Below are 19770 nucleotides of genomic sequence, written 5' to 3'. Positions count from 1 at the left end.
CTGAAATCGAGATTTTATTAGGACATTTCAAATAGTAGGCTACTGAAACCTCTTTATTATATTGCTAATGATATTAAAAGTGCCTCTTAGGTGTGGTCTCGTGTATTTTGTTGGTGGCGCTGGCATTACATGGAACACACAAAGCCATCTCTATGGCTCTGGGAACACCAAACCAAACCAACCAATAGGAGTAAACTGACCACCCTCCATTATCATACTGGAAATCGGAATTAAATAAAGAATTATTATTTTAGATTATAGCAAGTAATAAATAGCCTAAATGAGTTCATTAATAAATAAATAAAAAATCACAGGTCAGCACTAAATTGTGTAAAGATTATGTTTGACCTATGATATTTATTTATTTGCGCATTTTATTGTTTTTCATTGACATTTCGTAATTTGTTAATTATATATATGTATTTGTTTATTTTTGCAGGTTGGGTCTTAATAATAATTAGACAGATTTGTCTTTTTAAAAAAACGTTGCACTATCTCTGTAGAGTCTGTATCAGAGAGTATAGCTCTGTACTGTTGTAGTAGTGTGCAAAGCCAGCCTCGGAAGAATCCAATAACACTGCCAGGGTTTTTGTTGTTTAGATGGAAAGCATCGTGGCATTTTACACGTCCACTATTTACATTTACGATGAGACATATCCTTTGAATAATAACACGGCTGATTCGAAAAAGTACGCAGTGAGTTTTCTCGCGGAGATTCGTAAAGCTAACCGTGGAATCATCCGCTGATACTGTTGACAAGTTGAACTGCTGCTGCTACTGCTGGTGCTGCTGCTGTCCCTACACAACTCACTCGCAGAGAGGATACAGGTAAGATTACTCTTTCTTTTGCGCAGCAATATTCTTTATCTGTGATCATTTAAACTCGACATTATAACTTATTTCACAAACCACTAACGTTAGGTTATATGTGTACTACTCAATTCGCGTGTACGCGTATCTCAACTGATCGAGCGATTCGCGTAGGTTATTGACTATCAATTGAGAGCAGTTCCTCGGCTCTAATTGCAGAAACATTACATACATTTTTGTTTTTGTGCGTTTGCAGATATCTCATTATGAATTAGTGATAGTTTACTTTAAAGCATTTGAAGATGTATCACTTGGCTACAATTGGTAGGCTATTTGTCTTCGTTGTTTTGAGGCAGCGCGTCATGCTTGATAGTAACACGCGCGCTCGTGAAATGCAGCCCTTTAATTCGATCGTGCTCGTTTTTGATTATGATTATGATGGGGGAAGCGCACGAGGAAGCGTTTATCAGTTTTCTCACACCCAGAGCATCACATTAAAGGGAATTATTTGGAATTATGCGAACAAATATGAATAAAGTGTTTCTGGTTTGGTTACTCATGAGAACTGACGTAGCCTTCATTTCAAGGCTTTTTGCATCTGTCAGAAAGGGGATTCCTGGTGTCAGTGCATATGGCGCGATTTCAGGTGTAGCAAAGATATCATTCTAATAGAAGAGTTCTCTTGTTCTATTTTATGCTTCAAGTAGAGTAGTAACGATCTTTTAGAACGGCTTTTTATTTTAATGTATTAGAATAGGCCTAAATCATTATCAAAATAGCGTAAATTATAAATTATAGGGACTTGTCTGGGCAAGTGTTTGAAATGGCACATTTAAATTTCGCATCTTCTGGATGAATCCCAACAGGTCGACATTATGACATTTTTTTAACATTATATACTTTTTTTCCTTACATTTAAGGATTTTGAAGGATTTTGAGGGGTGGGGGTGGGTCCACACTGCCCAAACTTTAGCCTGCATTAGTAAATAATCATGGTGGGTAATTAAGTTTCAAAATTTCACACTGTAGGCTACTGTGAATTTGTAAACAGTAAAATAACGTTCTTATTAGCATATTCATGAGGTCAGTAACACTGATTGGACGAACACAGCTGACGTGCGCGCGACCTGTTTTGGTAAGCGCTTGTTTGATAGAATGTGAAATGTAAGTTAGATGCTGAATCTAAACAGCGTTTGGAAGTTTCTGCTACAGTACAAAACGTATACATTTTTAATGAGGTAAGCGATGCTAAGTTTATGATTGGGTGGCTGATGTTTAACAACTCACTGTAACCGAAATATTTCACTCTGTATAGCTACCTTTGACACTGCAATTCTATGCTAACTCAAAGGATTCAAAACCAAAGTCTTTGTTCAAAACCCAGTGTTAAGGCCTGTTGTTCACAACAAGAACAATACGGTAACTATAAATGATAAGTATAAGCGTCCACACCAACGGACAAACGTTTTGTTTATAATAAACGCGCGCATGTATATTCTCTGTGAACAATTGCAGCGCGCGCTTTAAAGTCCGGTGAATTTTGATTGGCTGTAAATGTGTTTTTTTTTTTCGTTCGTCAAAATGGCTGTGATTCCAAATATGTCGTTTCTTTTTAAAAGGGTTAAACGCAGTGTGAAAAGATAGCTGGAGTGAGATGTGATTTGCATTTGCAGTGTCTTATGAAGTAATACAACTGGCATTTCCAATTATAAGGTTATATTTTATAATCAGTTTTTTTTAAGGAGATGCTTTCATGTAATAATCAATGTGCAAATCAGACTAGTGAGTGATCAAGCCTCGTATTCATTATCCCTTCATCCTTTAGTTAGGCTTAGTGTGATGTATGTATCTGTGCAACTTTGCATGTTGGCTAATTAATTCTTAACTTGACAATGACATTCACTTTACTAGCTGTAGTAGACCTACTGTTTTATTGACAAGGCTTAGTGTCATATTGATAACATATGTTAACACAATTCTGTGATCTATTTAAGTTTTCCTGTTCTTTAAAAACTCTTTTACCCCAGTTGAGATGGGAGCTTGTTAAATTAGGCAGTGCTGTCATTCATGGCACACTGAGCAGCTTTGCTTGTCAGGAGAATTTCAGATCTATGCAAAGAGCTACCCTTTGTTCCATTTTATAATTTAAATAAGTCATACATGTTTTTGAAAACGTTGTTTTAATGTAATTCAAGGATGGATGCTGTCACATTTGTTTTGCTGCTTCTTGCATCAGGAGGAGAGAATTTGGTGCATTTATAGAGCTTCATAAAGCAACAAAACAGTGTTGCAAAGCAGGCCAGTGGGGAGCATATGCTTATGTTTTTATTGTTCTTCAGCATTTTGCAGTTCATCACATTGTGATGTTGCTTCAGTCAGATGGATGAGAGCTGACAGAGCTGAGCTTGAGTCTGCAAAAAGGGCTCTCGTACAGAGAAGAGAGGATGAGCCTCAAGGTACGTTCCCATTGGCTGGTAGTTTACTGCGAAGTGGACTTCACAGGGTATTCGTCAGGAAGTGGGTTGGGAATTTTAACTATCAGTCATTTTAGGCCATCAGAAGGACAAGAAATATGGCTCAAATAAACAAAGTGATAAAGAGTTGAGGGTCCAGCAGCTTAATTCTACTCAGTTGTGGTTCCTATGCGATAGTTCATTGGTATAAATTGACTGTCAATGTCGAAAATTGTTATGCTGCTTACAATTTACAATTACAATTGAAACATTTATTATATATATATATATGTGTGTGTGTGTGTGTGTGTATATATATATATATATATATATATATATATATATATATATATATATATACAGTATATATATATATATTAGGGGTATATTACTAATATATAATGTGAAAGAACAGTAATTTAATGTTAGTTTTTAATAAATATTAATATAAATTTACTGATGTCCTCTGTTTAGTGTATAGTATGTTGGGGGGGGGGGGGGGGGGGGGGGGTCAGTTGCCTTTGGGGTCCATATAATGAGAGGGATTGTGTGAAGGATTGTTTTTTATCAACTTTTCATATCTCACTTGTAGAATATGGAAATCATTAGGAAGTTTTAGAGTTTGAGCTACTTTAATGGGAAGTCTCTAAAGCTTCTCTTTTTCTCTCACCATCTCTTTTTTCCATGATTGTCTTGGCCTTGACTGTAAGGCCCCTATTCTTTGGAACAATAACTATGTAATGTAAATTCCTCAGTGACTCCTGCCTGGAACTCAGAGTCATTTCATGTTAATGAAGTGTCTTCATTATGTAAGCTTTTCTTTGACTGAATCTCAATTTATTTGCTGGTTCTGTGATGTACACTCATACACTAAGGCTTTGTTCACAGTGCACACAAATCCATTTTGGTTTTCAAATCCGATCTTTAGGTCTGATGGTCCTTATTGTCATTTTACATGTGATTTGATTCGCTTGTTCAGACAGTGTTGTTTAGCCTATACCTGGTGTGTCTGCATTGGTTGCTATAGTAATGATGTAAGAGTCAGCGTGATGCTGAGGAAAACTGCTCATGTTTATCATGACATCTCACCACCACAGTGCTGAACTCACGAGATGCATGAGAGAACATAAAGCGATTTAGGCATTTTGCACACACTTATGCCGTCATGCGTACTGTGTTTTAAACCACTGACTAGTTCACTATTCACTTCACTACATAGTGAATTTTACACAGTGATCAAAGAAAGGGTGTATTCTGACAGCCCAGAACAATATTGCATTGTACTTTGAATGGTTAAAAAACGGCTTCTTTAAAGGGTTAGTTCACCCAAAAATGAAAATTCTGTCAGTAATTACTCACCCTCATGTGGTTCCAACCCCGTAAGACTTTCATTCATCTTCGGAACACAAATTAAGATATTTTTGATTAAATCTGAGAGCTGTCTCACTCCTCCATAGGCTTCTATGTAACTGAAACTTGCCGGCCCAGAAAGTTAGTAAAGACAATGTTTCAAATAGTCCAAGTGACTACAGTGGGTCAACCAAAAGTTTATCAAGCGACGAGAATACTTTTTGTGCGCAAAAAAACAAAAAATAACGACTTTATTCAACTATTAATTTTCATCTGTGTGGGCCTCTGAGTGAGTTCAAGTAGTGTAACAGCGCAGCGCTTCTGGGTTGTACGTCAGAACGTAGGCTCACTTTTGGCCGACGCTGGTCATGTGTATGATGCATGTGATGCTGGCCAATAGTGAGCCTATGTTCTGACCTACAACCCAGAAGCTCTGCGCTGTTACACTATGTGAACTAAAATGGATTTCATAAAAATGTTGCATGGCAGCAAAAAATTCTCTTATTTTTAAAAAACGTTTTCTTTAATTAAAAAAAAAAAAAAAAAAAAAAAAAAATGATATACAGTATATATATATATATATATATATATATAAATATAATTTTTTTTTTTTTTTTGAACAAAGCCAATTAATAGTGTTAGTTTGCACCAAACACTGATGGAAAATGTGACAAAAGGTAAGCAAATCATAGCTGTGGCAATAGTCGTACCTAACAATCACTTGTTATACATACATCGTGATCCGGTATGATAACAGTGAATAGTTTTGTCGGTTTGTTTGACCATCTTTGAGCGAAATGGCCATTGGATGAAAAGAAGAGACAGTGAGAGGTTTCCCTGTGAGGGTGAATGACTCTTTATGGCCACACACCTGCTGATAGCTCTGCTTGCCCCGTCTCTCCCAGGCCATTTGGTATGCTGCAAAAATCCACGACTGGGCGATACTGACTCTCCTTGGCACAGTTTGTGGCACCTGCTCTGAATAAACCTTCCTGATAAATAGCCTTTTTTGATGGCATTTCAGAGCAGAGCATCAATGTTTTTTTGTCCTAAATAACATTATTCTAGGTTTATCAACTGATAAATCATGTAAAAGAATTTGCACACTACACATTTCCAGGGAGCAGAAAATTAGTATGTAGAGCACATATTTCTTTTGTTTGTGCTGCTGTGGGACTGTTTGTTGGATTGTGAAGGTCTAACAAATGTCAGGCCTACCTCAGGTTTGAGTGGTGCGGCATACGTTTTGCTTCTACATCTTCAAAATGAGTTTTCATTGCTCATGCAATAGTTAAGTAGCTTGTTTAAAGATTTTATCAGCCTCACATTCACAATGCATCTGAAAATATTAAAGCCTAGTTTTCAGCTTTGAATGCTGTCAGTTCAACTGTGGAGATAAAAATTTGATTTAATTTTCTCACATTAATATAATTTTTTAATAACTTTGGTCAGCCTTGGTTGTTTTTAAATGTGCTTTATAAATAAATATTGTATTGTATTGTTTTAAAAAGACAGTCCCAGATTAGTTTCTTTATGCTATTCTTTATGAAAATAATTATCTTCTTTTTTTCTTTTTTTTTTTTTACAAAGAATGAATGGTTAAAAATGATGCACAAGTCTTTATTTAATACAGTACAGTATTTGTTACAGTAGGTATATGAATAGTGCATATATATATATATATATATATTTTTTTTTTTACATATAAAATTGACATTTTATGTCATATGAGGATTCACCTTACACAGGGATTTTGTTACGAATTGCCCTTTTACAGACTTTTACAGACTCTTGCAGATATTTACAATGTTTAAAGCTAAAGTGTGTTTTTCCATGTAATGTCACCAGCAGTTATGATTCTTTTTAAACAAGTTTCCCAACATTTCCCCATTTTCAGTTGGTCAAGCAAATGATTATACGCAAACTCACAGCATTGGAGCTGTAATGTTGGCACTGGGCAGGACATAAATGGTATACACTGTAAAAAATGATCGTAATTTTAACGGTAAAAGACTGTAAAAATGCTACAGTGAAAAACTGTTAATTGGTTAACAGAAAGTTTCCGTACTATTTACGGTAAATAACTGTGATAGATCTAACGGTACATTTAATGTAATTTTACTGTAACATACCGTTAAATTTACAGTTTTTGAAAGTGAAAAAACAACTCGTTGTATAATTTACAGTGAAAAACCGTAAATTGACATTCCCACAATTCCCTGAGACACTTCACATTTGATGTATTTTTGTTGAAATAACTATGTTTGTTTCTTCATAGTTTTCTTCGTTTTTTCTAATCAGTTATGTACATTAGGGGTTTATGTTACATTTAATGTTGTTAAATTAATGTTTATTGCATTTTTAAAATTTCATGTGTTACCATGATGGTGTTTAATGTTTGTGTGAATGACACTGTGCAGCTTCTATATATATTAGTATTAACTTTCTTGTGGAAGAACTGCTTGTGTTGAGCTTTGATTGATCATGTGACTCATCACTGCTGTGATTGGTGGTTATCAGTGTACAAAACAGATATTAATATTTCAATAGGACGGTAAATTAACATTATATCATATTACTGAAATCCAATGTTAAATATACAGTTTTTTTCCGTAAAAACAACGGAAAGAAATTACCATTTTTTTACAGTATTTTTCCGTTTTTTAACAGAAATTTTCTGGCGCCCCTGCTGCCAGAAAATTGCCGTTTTTTTACGTTTTTTTTTTTTTTACAGTGTAGGTACTTACTAGAGTTTCTGAATATTAAGCTGGTACAGGAGAAAATATTGAAAAATTACACACTTTATCTTTAATCTGTGGCACAGTGGAAGTTAAGATGTTCAGATTGTTCATTCTGAACAAATACAAATAAAATGTCCCTCGTTAACTGTTGAGTGATGGGAAGCCACTTTAATTTGATGCACATAAATGTTACCAGTGAGCACAGGTGGTTACAGTACATGCTTCAGATTGTTGTTTTTCACCATGGACCTTTCCTTGATAGCGCAAAATGCCTTTACCTCTCTTGAACTAGATATGATGGTGGGCGTATTTGACAATAATCTGATTATGTAATTTGATTGACTCAGTGGTGTCTTGCTGTGAAGCTATAAGACAATACAGTGAGATTCTTTAAAAATGCATCAGTCAATCATTTGATATTGCAGGTAACTTATTTTCTATTCAAAAGAATCCTGTTCTGAATAGCACTGTTATTTTAGACTTCCCCAGCTTCGCTGTTCTGCTCTTGCACAGCAAAGTCACCATCCATCTGTCCTCACGTTCTCGTATGAATGATATTGGATAACATTTTAACTCCTGTGTTTGGGCTGCACCCAACTAATCCTCTTTTCCCAATCCCTTCTGCTCTGCACTGTGCTGGGACAAGGGCTTGATTTATGAAAATGTGATCTGGTGGAAATTTCCAGTCATTTCCCAATGCCCTTCTCATTTCCCAACCCTTTCTTCCGTCACTCGCTCCACATCCTACTTGGCTGAGGAGACGCTTCCTGTCATACTTGACCCTGTTCCAGTGACACCGTCCAAGCAGGCTGGTGGGACTTGTCCTTCGGTGGATGTCATGGTGTGTGTGGATTAACCCTGGCTTGATAAGAGCTGCTTAATTGTAATCACTGGAACATCCAGAGAGGTTAAACACTGCACTGTGTGCCTCAGGACAGGAACTAAATAGCTGATGCTAGTTCACCTGGCTATACCAGAGAGGGCACCTGCAGAGTGGCATATTTGTGCAAAGTGCTGATATTGCAGGATAGGTGACGTTTGGAATGATCATTTACTAGTTCATGGTTTGTTTTAGGTCTACATGATAAAACTGATAACCATCTTGATGATTTTGCGCAAAAATTATAATCATGATTAATCATGATTATTGTCATTTTAGAATTTTCATAAGCACAAATCCAGAGAAAATTTACTTTACCTCAACTAGTTTCCTGATGTATTATTTATCTGATAAATGAACACCCTTTAAATTATGAAACCTGGTACATCTCTTCAAAAATAAACCAGTGAAATTCCTTATATTAACTCCAACAATTCCAAATTATGTTAAGGTTTTTTCTATTAAAACCACAACAACAAAAATGACTTTCTATTGAGTCTTTGTATAGTCTAGATTCATGTTCAGAAGTAATCACTAAGGTTTGCTTGCAGATTTATTTGCGCACATGAAATGAAAAGAAAACCGACTGGTTGTATTACGCTTTCATTTGAGCAAAATGCCACAGTAGAGAAGATTGCTAAACTCCAATGTACATGTTTGCTGGTGTTTTCAGATCATCGGTGTTTATTTTCCCCTCAGTGTGGAGAAAGTGCATGCGCATGGTTGCCATGTTGCGCAGAAACATTGGGAAGTAAAACACTGGGCAGAAAATAATTCCATTTAAGAGAAACGCTTTGATTGGGGAATTTAAACTCTTGACATCTGGCAACCGCAAGCATGAAAGCTTGTTACCAATGCAAGATAACTTGAATGCCAAATGAAAATTAAATAAATAACCAGCTAAAAATCATGATCACAATTCAAATATGATTGATTGATATTGTGCAATTCTAGATTGTTTCGTTATTTGTAGCCTATTATCCAAAATGCTGGTCAGCAAAACATATTTTATTATATAATTATATATTTGCATATGTTGCCTGCAAAACCTTTTATTTCAAGAACAAATTTTTGAACCCTTAAACCAAAGTTTTACGTGGCACCCTTCTCTGAGTTGAGATAAATGATGTTTTTTTAATGATGTTTGTATGCGTTGTCTGTTGGAGGAGAGGCTGTGGGAAAGGAATGTCCTAATGATCCAGACTGCTTTGTTGGAGCATGACCCAGAGCCCCAGTGTGGCATGCCTGATCTCTGCCCTCTCTGAAATGGATCTTCACTCTGAGCTCAGATGAGCGGAGCCGCTTTCAGTGCTCCCAATGGTGTGCCATTTGGATATTTGGCCAATAATTAGTCAAAACGTACTTTCATGTTTTCAAATTTTATCATTATTTATAGCTGGTTTCTCCTCCTCCTTGAGTACCGAATGCAATTATGATGTGAGAAATGACTTTTTGGAAAGGTTTGTTTAATTAGCAGTGCCCTGAAAACACTCTGCTCAACATTGCAAAGCCACGCTCTCCAACTCACCACAGCCGTGCCAGAATTGCTGGGGATTAGCTAAGACTTTATTTTGAATACATTTCAAACGCCAGCTCTCCTAAAGAGGTCATTTCACAATATATTTATTTATTTTGTTAGTCAAGCTTTTTTTGCGCCAAGTACTATCATGATTTTTCTCTCTTTCTGACACTTTAAACGAAACAGGCTTTTTTTTTTGCTGCTGTGCCTTTAGGACTTCTTCACCTGTGAAATGAGATATAGTGTTTTACTGTGCTTACTCATGGTCTGGAGGTTTGTAGTTGGGTCAAATATAGATGGCCTTGGCCTATCTTAGTCACAGGCTTTCTATGCAAAGCCTTTGACAGGTTCATGAAACGATCCACACTAAAATGATCAGGGGCCTTGTTTAAATAAATAGACTTCAGGTGCTATTTCCTTCATTCTTGACTTCCTCATTAATTCTTATCTCTGAATAGGTGGGAAAAGGTTTTAAACACTGAATAGACTTTACTGACATGAATATGAATTATATAACCTAATTTGTGGAGATCCATAACAAGTTGCAGTTGCAGGTTAAGCCCCAAGTGTACTTTAGTTTTGAAGTAAAAGCTTAGCTTATGTGTGTAGAGTCGAACACATAGCCTTTCAAATGATACAAAAATCGTTTGTATTTGTTTTTTTGTTGTTGTTGTTAAAACTAGAGTTGCGTGTCTCTTAACCCCCTCAAACAAGCGCTCGCCAACGTGGATGCATTGTTGCGGTCTCAAATAGTTTGTTGTTCTTGTTTTGTCTTCTCTGTTTCTCTTTTGAATGAAATAAAATTTCAAGGCACATGTGTGAGTTGAGCGTACAAAGTTTGCACAGTTAGAAAAATGTGCACAGTTGTGCACAGTACACATTAGTCCTCCCTACACATTCACACAGCAATCCCGGTAAAATGCCATAAAATTACCAGAACAACTTTTCCGGTAAATACACAAATGTTCACACAAGCAACGATGTTCCGTCTTTTTACTGGTAAATCAGTTCTGTCAATTTTCTGATATCAGAAGTTGTAACATTACCAGTCCGTCAAGCGCATGTTTACATAGAAAAATCTGTAAAAGCAGCGGAACTTACCGTAAACGACTCCGACAGAGCTATACGATTTGCCTAAAGCAAACTTCTTACATCTATGGTATTTTTGTAAAGACTGTATTCGTGAAAGGAGCTGTTATACAAACTATGGGCCTTAGTTTTAACAGATGCTATTTTTGGACTGGAGAAGTTTTTGCGATGCAATAGAAACAATTGTTTTCTTTGCATTGAAGTTTTGAAAGTGTAAGAATTTGATTTCTCATGAATCAATACAGATGTCCCGATTCGATTCCGATTTACAAGATCTCAATTCAATTTGAGATTTTCAATTCAATTTTTCACTGGCCCCACCACAAAAAAGTAATAAATGTATAAAATAGTTATTAAAATAGCGCAAGGTAAATATGAGGATGGCATCTAGTGGACAAGACTAGTAATAAGATTAACATCAATCAGATATTATGTCCAATGTTTGCGGAAATATCCTATATGGAAAAAAATATTGATTTGTGGCTTTTGAGAATGGATATCGAATCGACCACATTTGAAAAAACGATTAATAGCTCTAATGACCAGGATTTTTTGCTTGTCTTTGACCCCCCCCCCCCCCCCCCCCCCCTGCATAGTGCACAAACAAAACATTGTTTTAACTGTAACATCTTATTGCAGCCTCTCTTTTCTTAAAAATGCATCTATTGAAGGTCTGAACATTGCCTGCCTCACATTAAATCAATATTTGCAGAAAGTATTTTTTAATGAAAGGATGTTTACCGTATCACTCCCCTGTTGGATCTGTGGCTTCCCACTGTATTTCAGGGACATGAAGAGCTCTTGATGGCCATTGAAGTCTTTTAGCAGGAGACAGGATTGCTGAGCTACATGCAGGTTTGCCTGAATGGTCTCATAAAGAAGCTGTCAGATAAATGCTTTTCTGCTAATGCTTAAGACTGGGCAGGAAATGAAAGGAAGCCTCTGTCAGAGGCTGGATGTGGCAGGATGAACTGCCAGCTTTCTTATCACTGTGTCTTTATGCATGTACCGGTTTCCTTGGCAAACTCTGAAGCCTGGTCCAGTGTGTGCTGAGGAGAGGGGGAAATGAAGAACGCTGGACCAGCTGGACATGAATACTAGTGGACGACTGGATATATAGAGGTGTCAAATCTGTGATTGTGAATTTCCCACTAAGGACAGTGTGTGCTGACGGTGTAAACCTGGCAGGACTGGGACAGAGTAGAGATGGGCAGATCAATCTTGAAATATTGGTACTTAAGATAGTGATGTTTCATTTAGAGGTTTCTCAGATGAAAACATTGATTATAAGTGTTTATTCTTTTTTAATTACTAAGGAATTCATTTTCATGCAGCATGACAGTTTATGAGTATTATAATCTTTAAAGTAAAAATAAAGTTTATTAGCAAATGGCTGAGCAACTATCTGTCCTTCCGCTCATCTGAACACAAACAGAAATGCTGAAAAGCACAAGCTGTCACAGAAACGGAGAGAGCGGTGCCTGCCAGAGGTCATTACAGGGAAAAGAAACATTATCTGACTACCTAGCTAAATGTTGAAGTGAATTTTTGCTTTGCTAAACAAGGATTAAATTAACATCAGATAAAACACTGAATCATAATCACAATATACACTACTGTTCAAAATATTTTTTTCATCAGAAATTCAGTAAAAACAGTAATATTGTGAAATATCATTACAATTTTAAATAACTGTTTTCTTTTTATATTTACATATAAATATAAAAATATGTAATTTATTCCTGTGATGGAATCCATTTTCATTGGCCAGAAATCATTCTAATATGCTGATTTAATCTTGACTGTATTTTACTGACCCGAAACTTTGAACAGTAGTGTATGTAAATGAAATTATAAAAAGACATCCATATTCGGGAAAAAGTTTGATACCTATTGAAATGACGGAGTTACTTAAATCATTGGCCCTTCTTGTCTTAATTAGAGTCTAATTGTCTTGTTTCTGCAGAACTCAACTGTAAATTCTGGTTAGTGGAAGTAGATCATAAAGTTGATGATCTGACTGAATTGTGGATGAAATGTGACATTTTATCATAGATGAATGGGGTTTTATGGTGTTTGATTTAACTTTAGACTTTTTAGATGATGTTAAATGAGTGCACATGTTCTATAATTGTTGTTAAGAAGCCAAAAATTATAATCTGCAGTTTTAGGTCTATTTAATGTCAATGTTTTTTTTAATGTTCAGTGGACATAATGATCTATTTTATCCTCATAAATCATAATTTTTATTTTATTTTAATAGAGACAATTGATAGTTTGATATTGGCCTTGATGGTGGTTGATATCAGATTGAAAAGAAAGTTAGTGGTATCACCCTTCACTAAAAGACAGATGTGCACATAGAAAGAAAGAGACTCAGAGAGCAGGTTAGAGAGCTCATCTGTCATGCTGGCACAGGAAATGACTCTTGCTTTCTGGGGTTGCAAGACTTTTTAAGCTTCTGTCAAGCTGACCATGTTCCCAATGTCGGATGTTTTAGCCAAATCCTCTCTGGTTCATTTGCATACCGTTTCCCTTATTTACTGCCAAACCAACTAAAAGTCTGTTACTTCAACACTGATGAAATGCATTGTGGCTTTTACTGAGGCGTGCTAAATTAGAATGGAGGAACGCTATATATGCGCATGTGTGCAGATTCAGACCATGAATCATAATATAGTCTGCCATCAGCCTTTTTTTGTGCACAGGAGTACATATACTGGACACATCTAGGACATAGTCTTGCAAGTGTGTCAGTATAGGAACAAATATAATACTCACAATATCAAAGTGAATGTGAATCTAATTCGAAAAGTCTGTCATTATTTTATCTTCTTCGTGTTGTTCCAAACTTGTGTTATATTTTTTGTCCATGGAAAACAGAAATATTTGAAAACATCATTTGAACTCCTTTGAAAAAAATATGGGTTTAGAGCCCTATTCGCACGGGATTAGTATTACCCCTGGACCTCTGTAATTAAAAAATTACCCCCTGACGTCTGTGTTTTTGGTGGCTTTTCACACGGGCAAATAAATGTTCGTAATTCCCTCGAGTTTACGGACTTTACAGCGTGCGCCCACCCATTCACACTTCACTAGCTGAACGTGCTAAAACGAAGATCGCGCTGCAGTATTGCAATTCAATAAAATAACTTATTTAAAACCAATTTATTAGAGAAATATATTATATATATTATAGAATATCATATTATTGTATAAATATATAATATATCTTCTTTTTATTTTATTCTTTGTCCATATTTACAACAAGCCTGCCTGAAGAAGGTATTATAAATACCGAAACGTCGCGATAGGCTTGTTTTTCTATTCATTTTATTTGGTTTATTTCATTTTATATCATTTTTACTTTCACACTTTGATTTCTTGAGATACTTACAGGATGGACGTCTTTAGAGGCTGTGTGAGACAAAGAAATGCTCCACGATACAGAAGTTACACTACCACAAAAAGCGTCCAAACTTTACAAAAGAGCTTCCATGTTGCGCCAAAATACTTAATTTGACGTTTCCATGACAACGGTCCGAGTTGAGCTTCCGGATCACGTCTTAACTGTAGTTTGTTTTCTCTTTTGCAGCACCTCATAGTTTTTATTGGAGAAAAACTATAATCGGATTGGAGTAGAGCATATCGAGAGATTTTATTGTTAATATAGTTTTAATACAGACGTAAAATGGACTGTTAAATGGCCCATAATGGTTATTACGTTCTTTAGGAAACGATAGGCTCACAGAAAAACAGCCCAAATCACAGACATGGGGATTCGCACGGGACTGGTATTATCAGAGGACCCCTGTGTTGGCCGAAATACGGTAGGTAATTTTCGGGGGAATTTTTACAGACATGGCAGATTCGCACGGGATAAAAATCACAGACGACCTCTGCGATTATTACAAATTACCGGAGGTCCCTAGGTAATACTAATCCCGTGCGAATAGGGCTTAGGACGAAGTAAAGGTGAGTAAATAATGACAGATTTGTTTATGTTTGGCTGAACTGTTTCTTTAAGAAATGTTTTATTTGTTAATAATATAAATGCAGCACCATCGATTGTAGCACGACTTGTGAATCCTGCATCTAGCTCCTAGCTTTTGCATTATGTAAAAGTCAGCCCTAGTGTGAACTCATTCTCCTGGCATTATTGAGAGAAATATTGTTTTACGGCCAGGATAATATCTTCACTTTTCTGTTCTATGTGTTCCAAAGGCCAGTAGCCAATTCACAAGTCTTAGGGCAACATAGCTCAGTTTACTCCCAGTACGGGTGAAGGATTGTTTGGGAAAGCTTCCCAATCAGAAGCTTTCTAACTTAAACTCACAAAGCCGGGTAGAGAAGGGAGGGCGAGAAGGACAATGAACAGAACAGTGAATCAGTTGGAGCAGGAGAAAAACAAATAAGGACCAATCACAATGAAAGACTGACTTATAATAAGGTTTATGATAGAAAGAGCATCATATATAGTGTTAATGTTGCCATAACCACAGAGTCAGCTGACTACAGAAGCTTCTCAGGATGACACCGCAGTGTGTAACTGCAGTGTTTGCTTTTCTAACATATCTGAAAATATGCCTGGAAAACTTTCTTCTCATGTATGCATATTACACTATGCATGTATGTAAGGTATTTTTGAATCTGATCTGTAGTAGTTGGTAGTTGGTTTACATGGCAATAATCTCTCTCTCTCTCTCTCTCTCTCTCTCTCTCTCTCTCTCTCTCTCTCTCTCTCTCTCTCATTATAAATGATATTTATATAAATATCCACATTCTGCTTTCATCTGTTGAATGGAATATTCCATCAGTCATCTTATTTATTGTATACAAGATAAAAGCGTTTCTTTTATCTGCCATGATGAGGAGATCTTTTTATTTATATTAGCTCGAACATGTGTGCTGGTAAAATGTGCCACAGCTTTCCTTAGGACCATTTGCACAGATCTTATAGGAAGATAATCATTACAAGTCTGTGGTAATCTATATGGATATCTTTCTTTCCCACTCGTGAATGTCATCTTTTGATATATCATCTCTGTCACCAGATGTTTTCTGTATCAAAATCAGAATGAGCTTTATTGCCAAGTATGCTTACACAATTTGTTTTGGTGCCAGAAGCTTCCAATGCACAGAATGACAGCGACAAGAAACAGACAATAAATATAAAATAAATAAATATAAATATACACAATATGTAAAATAGACAATATATGTATGTACAGAATAAGGTATAATGTGAGACATGATGAGCCCTTTTTTCATGGCATTAATTCATAGACTGCAGCTATGTTTTTTTCTGTCCTATATTCTGCCCTGTCACCCCATCGGAGACGTGTGTCATCGTTTGAATAAACCATGCTGCATAAACAGGGCAAGAGAAGCGCCCTTTGAACAAATATGCATCGAAAGCTCGGAGGAGCCGTCAGATAGGATGGGACTGTAACTGAACTCTCCAAGGCTGTCTGCGGCAGTGGAAAGCATTACACGCATCCCTTTCCATGCGCCCCTGGAGGAAGTCAGCAAGCCTGAGGCTTTTATGAGCATAACCCGTGACATATCGGTGAATAATGTTACGAGGCTCATTCAGGCCAGCTGTGTGGCATACTGGAAGCCGGATGTATTGTAGTGAAGCTCTGATCAAACTACAGAGCCCACTTTCCTCCCACATTTGCAGTGCGTCTGCGATGCAGAAGATCTGTGGAGATGACGAAGGTCTGACCCCCTCGTGTTCACCTTCACCTCACAGTCTTCTGTGAAACAGAAGAGTCTCAGATGAGAGAGAAAGGTTGATTGGAAGTTTTGTGAAGGGTTGAAGCGATTTTTAGCGTTCAGGCTGTTTTCTTTTCAGCTGTTACGGAGACTGCACTTCATATCTGTGGCGGAATAGAGGTAAATAACTTGGAATGGAAAATTCTGGAATAAACTCGAGCAGTGAATTGTGAATTTTAAACTTCAAGCCTAATGTATTTTCTGTGATAAAGCTGTTTGTCACGTCTTCCCAAATGGTTTTTAAATGTCCCTTCTATTGTAACGCAGTTCAGTCTCTTTTAAAAGCTCACAGATGACACAACGGTTCTAAAGTTAAATGGATTTGAGCCAGTTTCAGGCCTCCAATTTTTCCAAGATTCTCAAATAATTTCAAATAAACGTTCTGAAGAAAAATGATGAATTTCCTCAACTCATTTGTCATTCTTCTCTTACTTTTATATTTTCTCAATTATCTTTGCTAAAATCTCTATCTCTGACCTTTGAAAGCCTCAGAGGGCAAGAAAAGAGTTGAATAAAAACTGTCTGGCATGATTTTCATATGAATACACTCTTGTTTGACCTTGTAGGGTGGCATTAATTCAACAGTCTTCCACTGCTGCGCTAATAATCCGCTCCCATATGCTGCAAATCCCTCGCAGCTTCCACTACAAACAATTCTCCCAGCAGTCTTTAACGCTCGACTCCCCAGCCTCTGGTCCAGATGTTGCTTTTTAATATTCAGGAAGTGGATCAGAAAATAATTAAACTCTGCGACAAGTGACGTGACCCCAATTACCTCGTTCCGTTGTGGTCGTGACAACATGGGCAAGATGAAGAGGAAGAACAACTGAGCTTTTGGTTTGAGGAATGAACGTTTTTAAGGGTGTAGGGGAGGAAAAGGGAGTGAGAGTGCGGGTGAAGAAACTCCTTGGTTTTTTCCTGTTTTAATTCTTGCCCTTGTCAAAATGGTGCTAGAAACTAGAGACGTCAAAGCGAAGCGAATGAGTATCTGTCAGTCAGCTTGTTTTAGATCTGTGACACTTGATTCCTCAGTCTTGACATGATTAGGATGACATGAAATAGCTTGTTACTGTTACTGCAATATGTGTAATGCTTTCGTGTGCACATCTCAGGGCTGTTGGCTTCACTACTTCCTACTTGCCCTAACTACTGTATGTGGGATGCATTAGATTTTGAGTGTCAAGTTATTTCTTTTACTTGTCCTCACTTAAAGCAAAATTCATGGTGAAACTGATGTAACCAATCCAACTTTGACTTTAAACCAGTGATATGTCACACATAGAAACCAAGCATCTGTCAAAATGTCATATTAAAGGGAATAATCATACAAGAATGAAAATCCTGTTCTCACCCTCTTGATGCACCAAACCTGTATTTCTTTCTTATCTGGAACACAAAATTAAACGTTTAGCAGGTGGTCCGAGTTGCTGTCTTGACCGAGGCCGTCAAGCTCCAGCACCCCCCCCCCCCCCCCCCAATAAAAAAAAAAAATAGTCCTCCACATTACTTATGCACCATGTGCATTTAAGTCTTCTGAAGCCATACACTAGCTTACATGGAAACAGACTGAAATTTAAGATATTTAGTGAAAATATTGTTTGACAGTTGTGGTCACCATTCATTGTATGCAAAAAATCAGCTTGGACATCTGCTATAAATATCTTCTTTTGTGTGTTCCACAGAAGAAAGAACAGAAAGATAAATAATGACTTAAATTTTTTTATGAGTTATTCCTTTAAATCGTTTTAACATGGAAAGATCACTTTTGACATTCAATTGAAGTTGTATTGCACCTAGTTTTAATGTTTGGAATTGATTTGTTTAGGTATAATCTTCAAAAGCAATACCAGTAGCCACTTCTCCAGGATGCAAATGGCTGTCCTCTTCCTCTACTTCCTCTGCACAATCCACACTTCTTCTCTCGCTTCTAAGCTGAGCTCACATGGATGCCTCTGGCATTTGCGGTGTGCGCTCCAGCTCCAGCATATGGTGAAGAGAGGGAGAAGCCGGGAGATTAAAAAGGGTTTCTCTTGTACTTTCTCTCCTAGTGTTCTTTGATCCTCCACGTTTTTGTGTCATATTTGGGATTGTGCACTCAGATGGGTAGAGATTGATGCCTGCACTCATTCGTATCTCACTGGAGAGGCAGGTATCATCTCTAGAATCTGTTGTTCAGTACACAATGTTTATTTTTATTTCTAATTTTTTACAGCATGTTAAAGTTGTCCCTTTTTGAGGGTCAGTAAAAATGCATTGTTTCGTGTGTGTCCCTTTAAATGCAAATGAGCTGCTGATCCCGGCACAGAGGGCGGAGCTTCAAGAGCTCTTGTGTTAGCAGATCCGATTACCTCATGCAGACAAGCACTAAAATGTCAGAAACTGTTCTGCCTTTTATGTTTAAACTGGAGTCGGACAACGATGGAGAGACTCAAGAAGTGACAACATAAGAAGTGACAACATGTAGAACGCAACAGGACGTTTCTGAATGGTTAGTTGATGAATTTATGTTGCTGATGTGGAGTTAACTATCTATATGTCTTTGATTAGCATATTCTGTCATGATAATCTATAAAATCGTTCGTGTGGGAACTGTTGTAAGATGCCTACAGAGTGACATGCTATTGCATTTGTGTTACGTACTGTATTGCATGTAAAAACACGGATGCGACAGCTTGAGCAGACTCACAAATGTGCTCGACTACGACGACTCTTCCTCTTCTCAACATGGACTGCGTGTTCCCGGGGGCGGGGTTGTAGTAGGAAGAGGCATTATTACTGTATTCATGGATATATGTATATACTACGCATGTAACTGTTCTTGTTAAAAATCGAACCGTACCATTCGGCACGCACTTACACTACGGTTCATCTTAAATCTGAAGACGCATCTATAATATGGTTTGTTGAAAATAATGCGTAAAACAGACAGACAGACAAGAGTTCGGCTAATGTATGTTTCTGTTGATGGATACGCATTCTGGCTTCCCAATACGTTACATTGATGATAAAAAAAAAAAAAAAGTGGACAAAACAGTCACTCTTTGTAAACTTTGTTCAATAGGACTACTTTATTATATAATATGAACAGTCATTTACGTCACCATCACCTGGGTGTTGATAGCATTCGAGCACACGTTGCTATCTGTGTTT

General features: G+C 36.9%; 1 protein-coding gene across 19 annotated transcripts in view; it reads left to right on the top strand.

Annotated features, from left to right (window-relative positions):
* Nucleotides 1-530: 530 nt before the first annotated feature.
* arvcfb (ARVCF delta catenin family member b) overlaps nt 531-19770 on the top strand; it is a 199531-nt gene continuing 180291 nt past the window's right edge. For 14 of the 19 annotated variants that reach the window (XM_084115230.1, XM_084115226.1, XM_084115215.1 and 11 more), the window contains exon 1: nt 698-828. Coding sequence is in view for 1 of the 19 variants with exons in the window: in XM_084115218.1 (XP_083971344.1) it covers nt 3194-3266 (73 nt within the window). In the remaining 18 variants the exon portion in view is untranslated. Of the gene's footprint in view, nt 829-3149; nt 3267-19770 lie in introns of all 19 variants that reach the window. The other 5 variants (XM_084115259.1, XM_084115249.1, XM_084115218.1 and 2 more) reach the window with 4 other exon arrangements.

This window comes from Abramis brama (assembly GCF_963993115.1).
Source record: "Abramis brama genome assembly, chromosome: 5".
Classification (NCBI taxonomy): Eukaryota; Metazoa; Chordata; class Actinopteri; order Cypriniformes; family Leuciscidae; genus Abramis; species Abramis brama.
The sequence above is the reverse complement of the archived record's forward strand: the minus strand, read 5'-3'. Positions and strand labels throughout refer to the sequence as shown.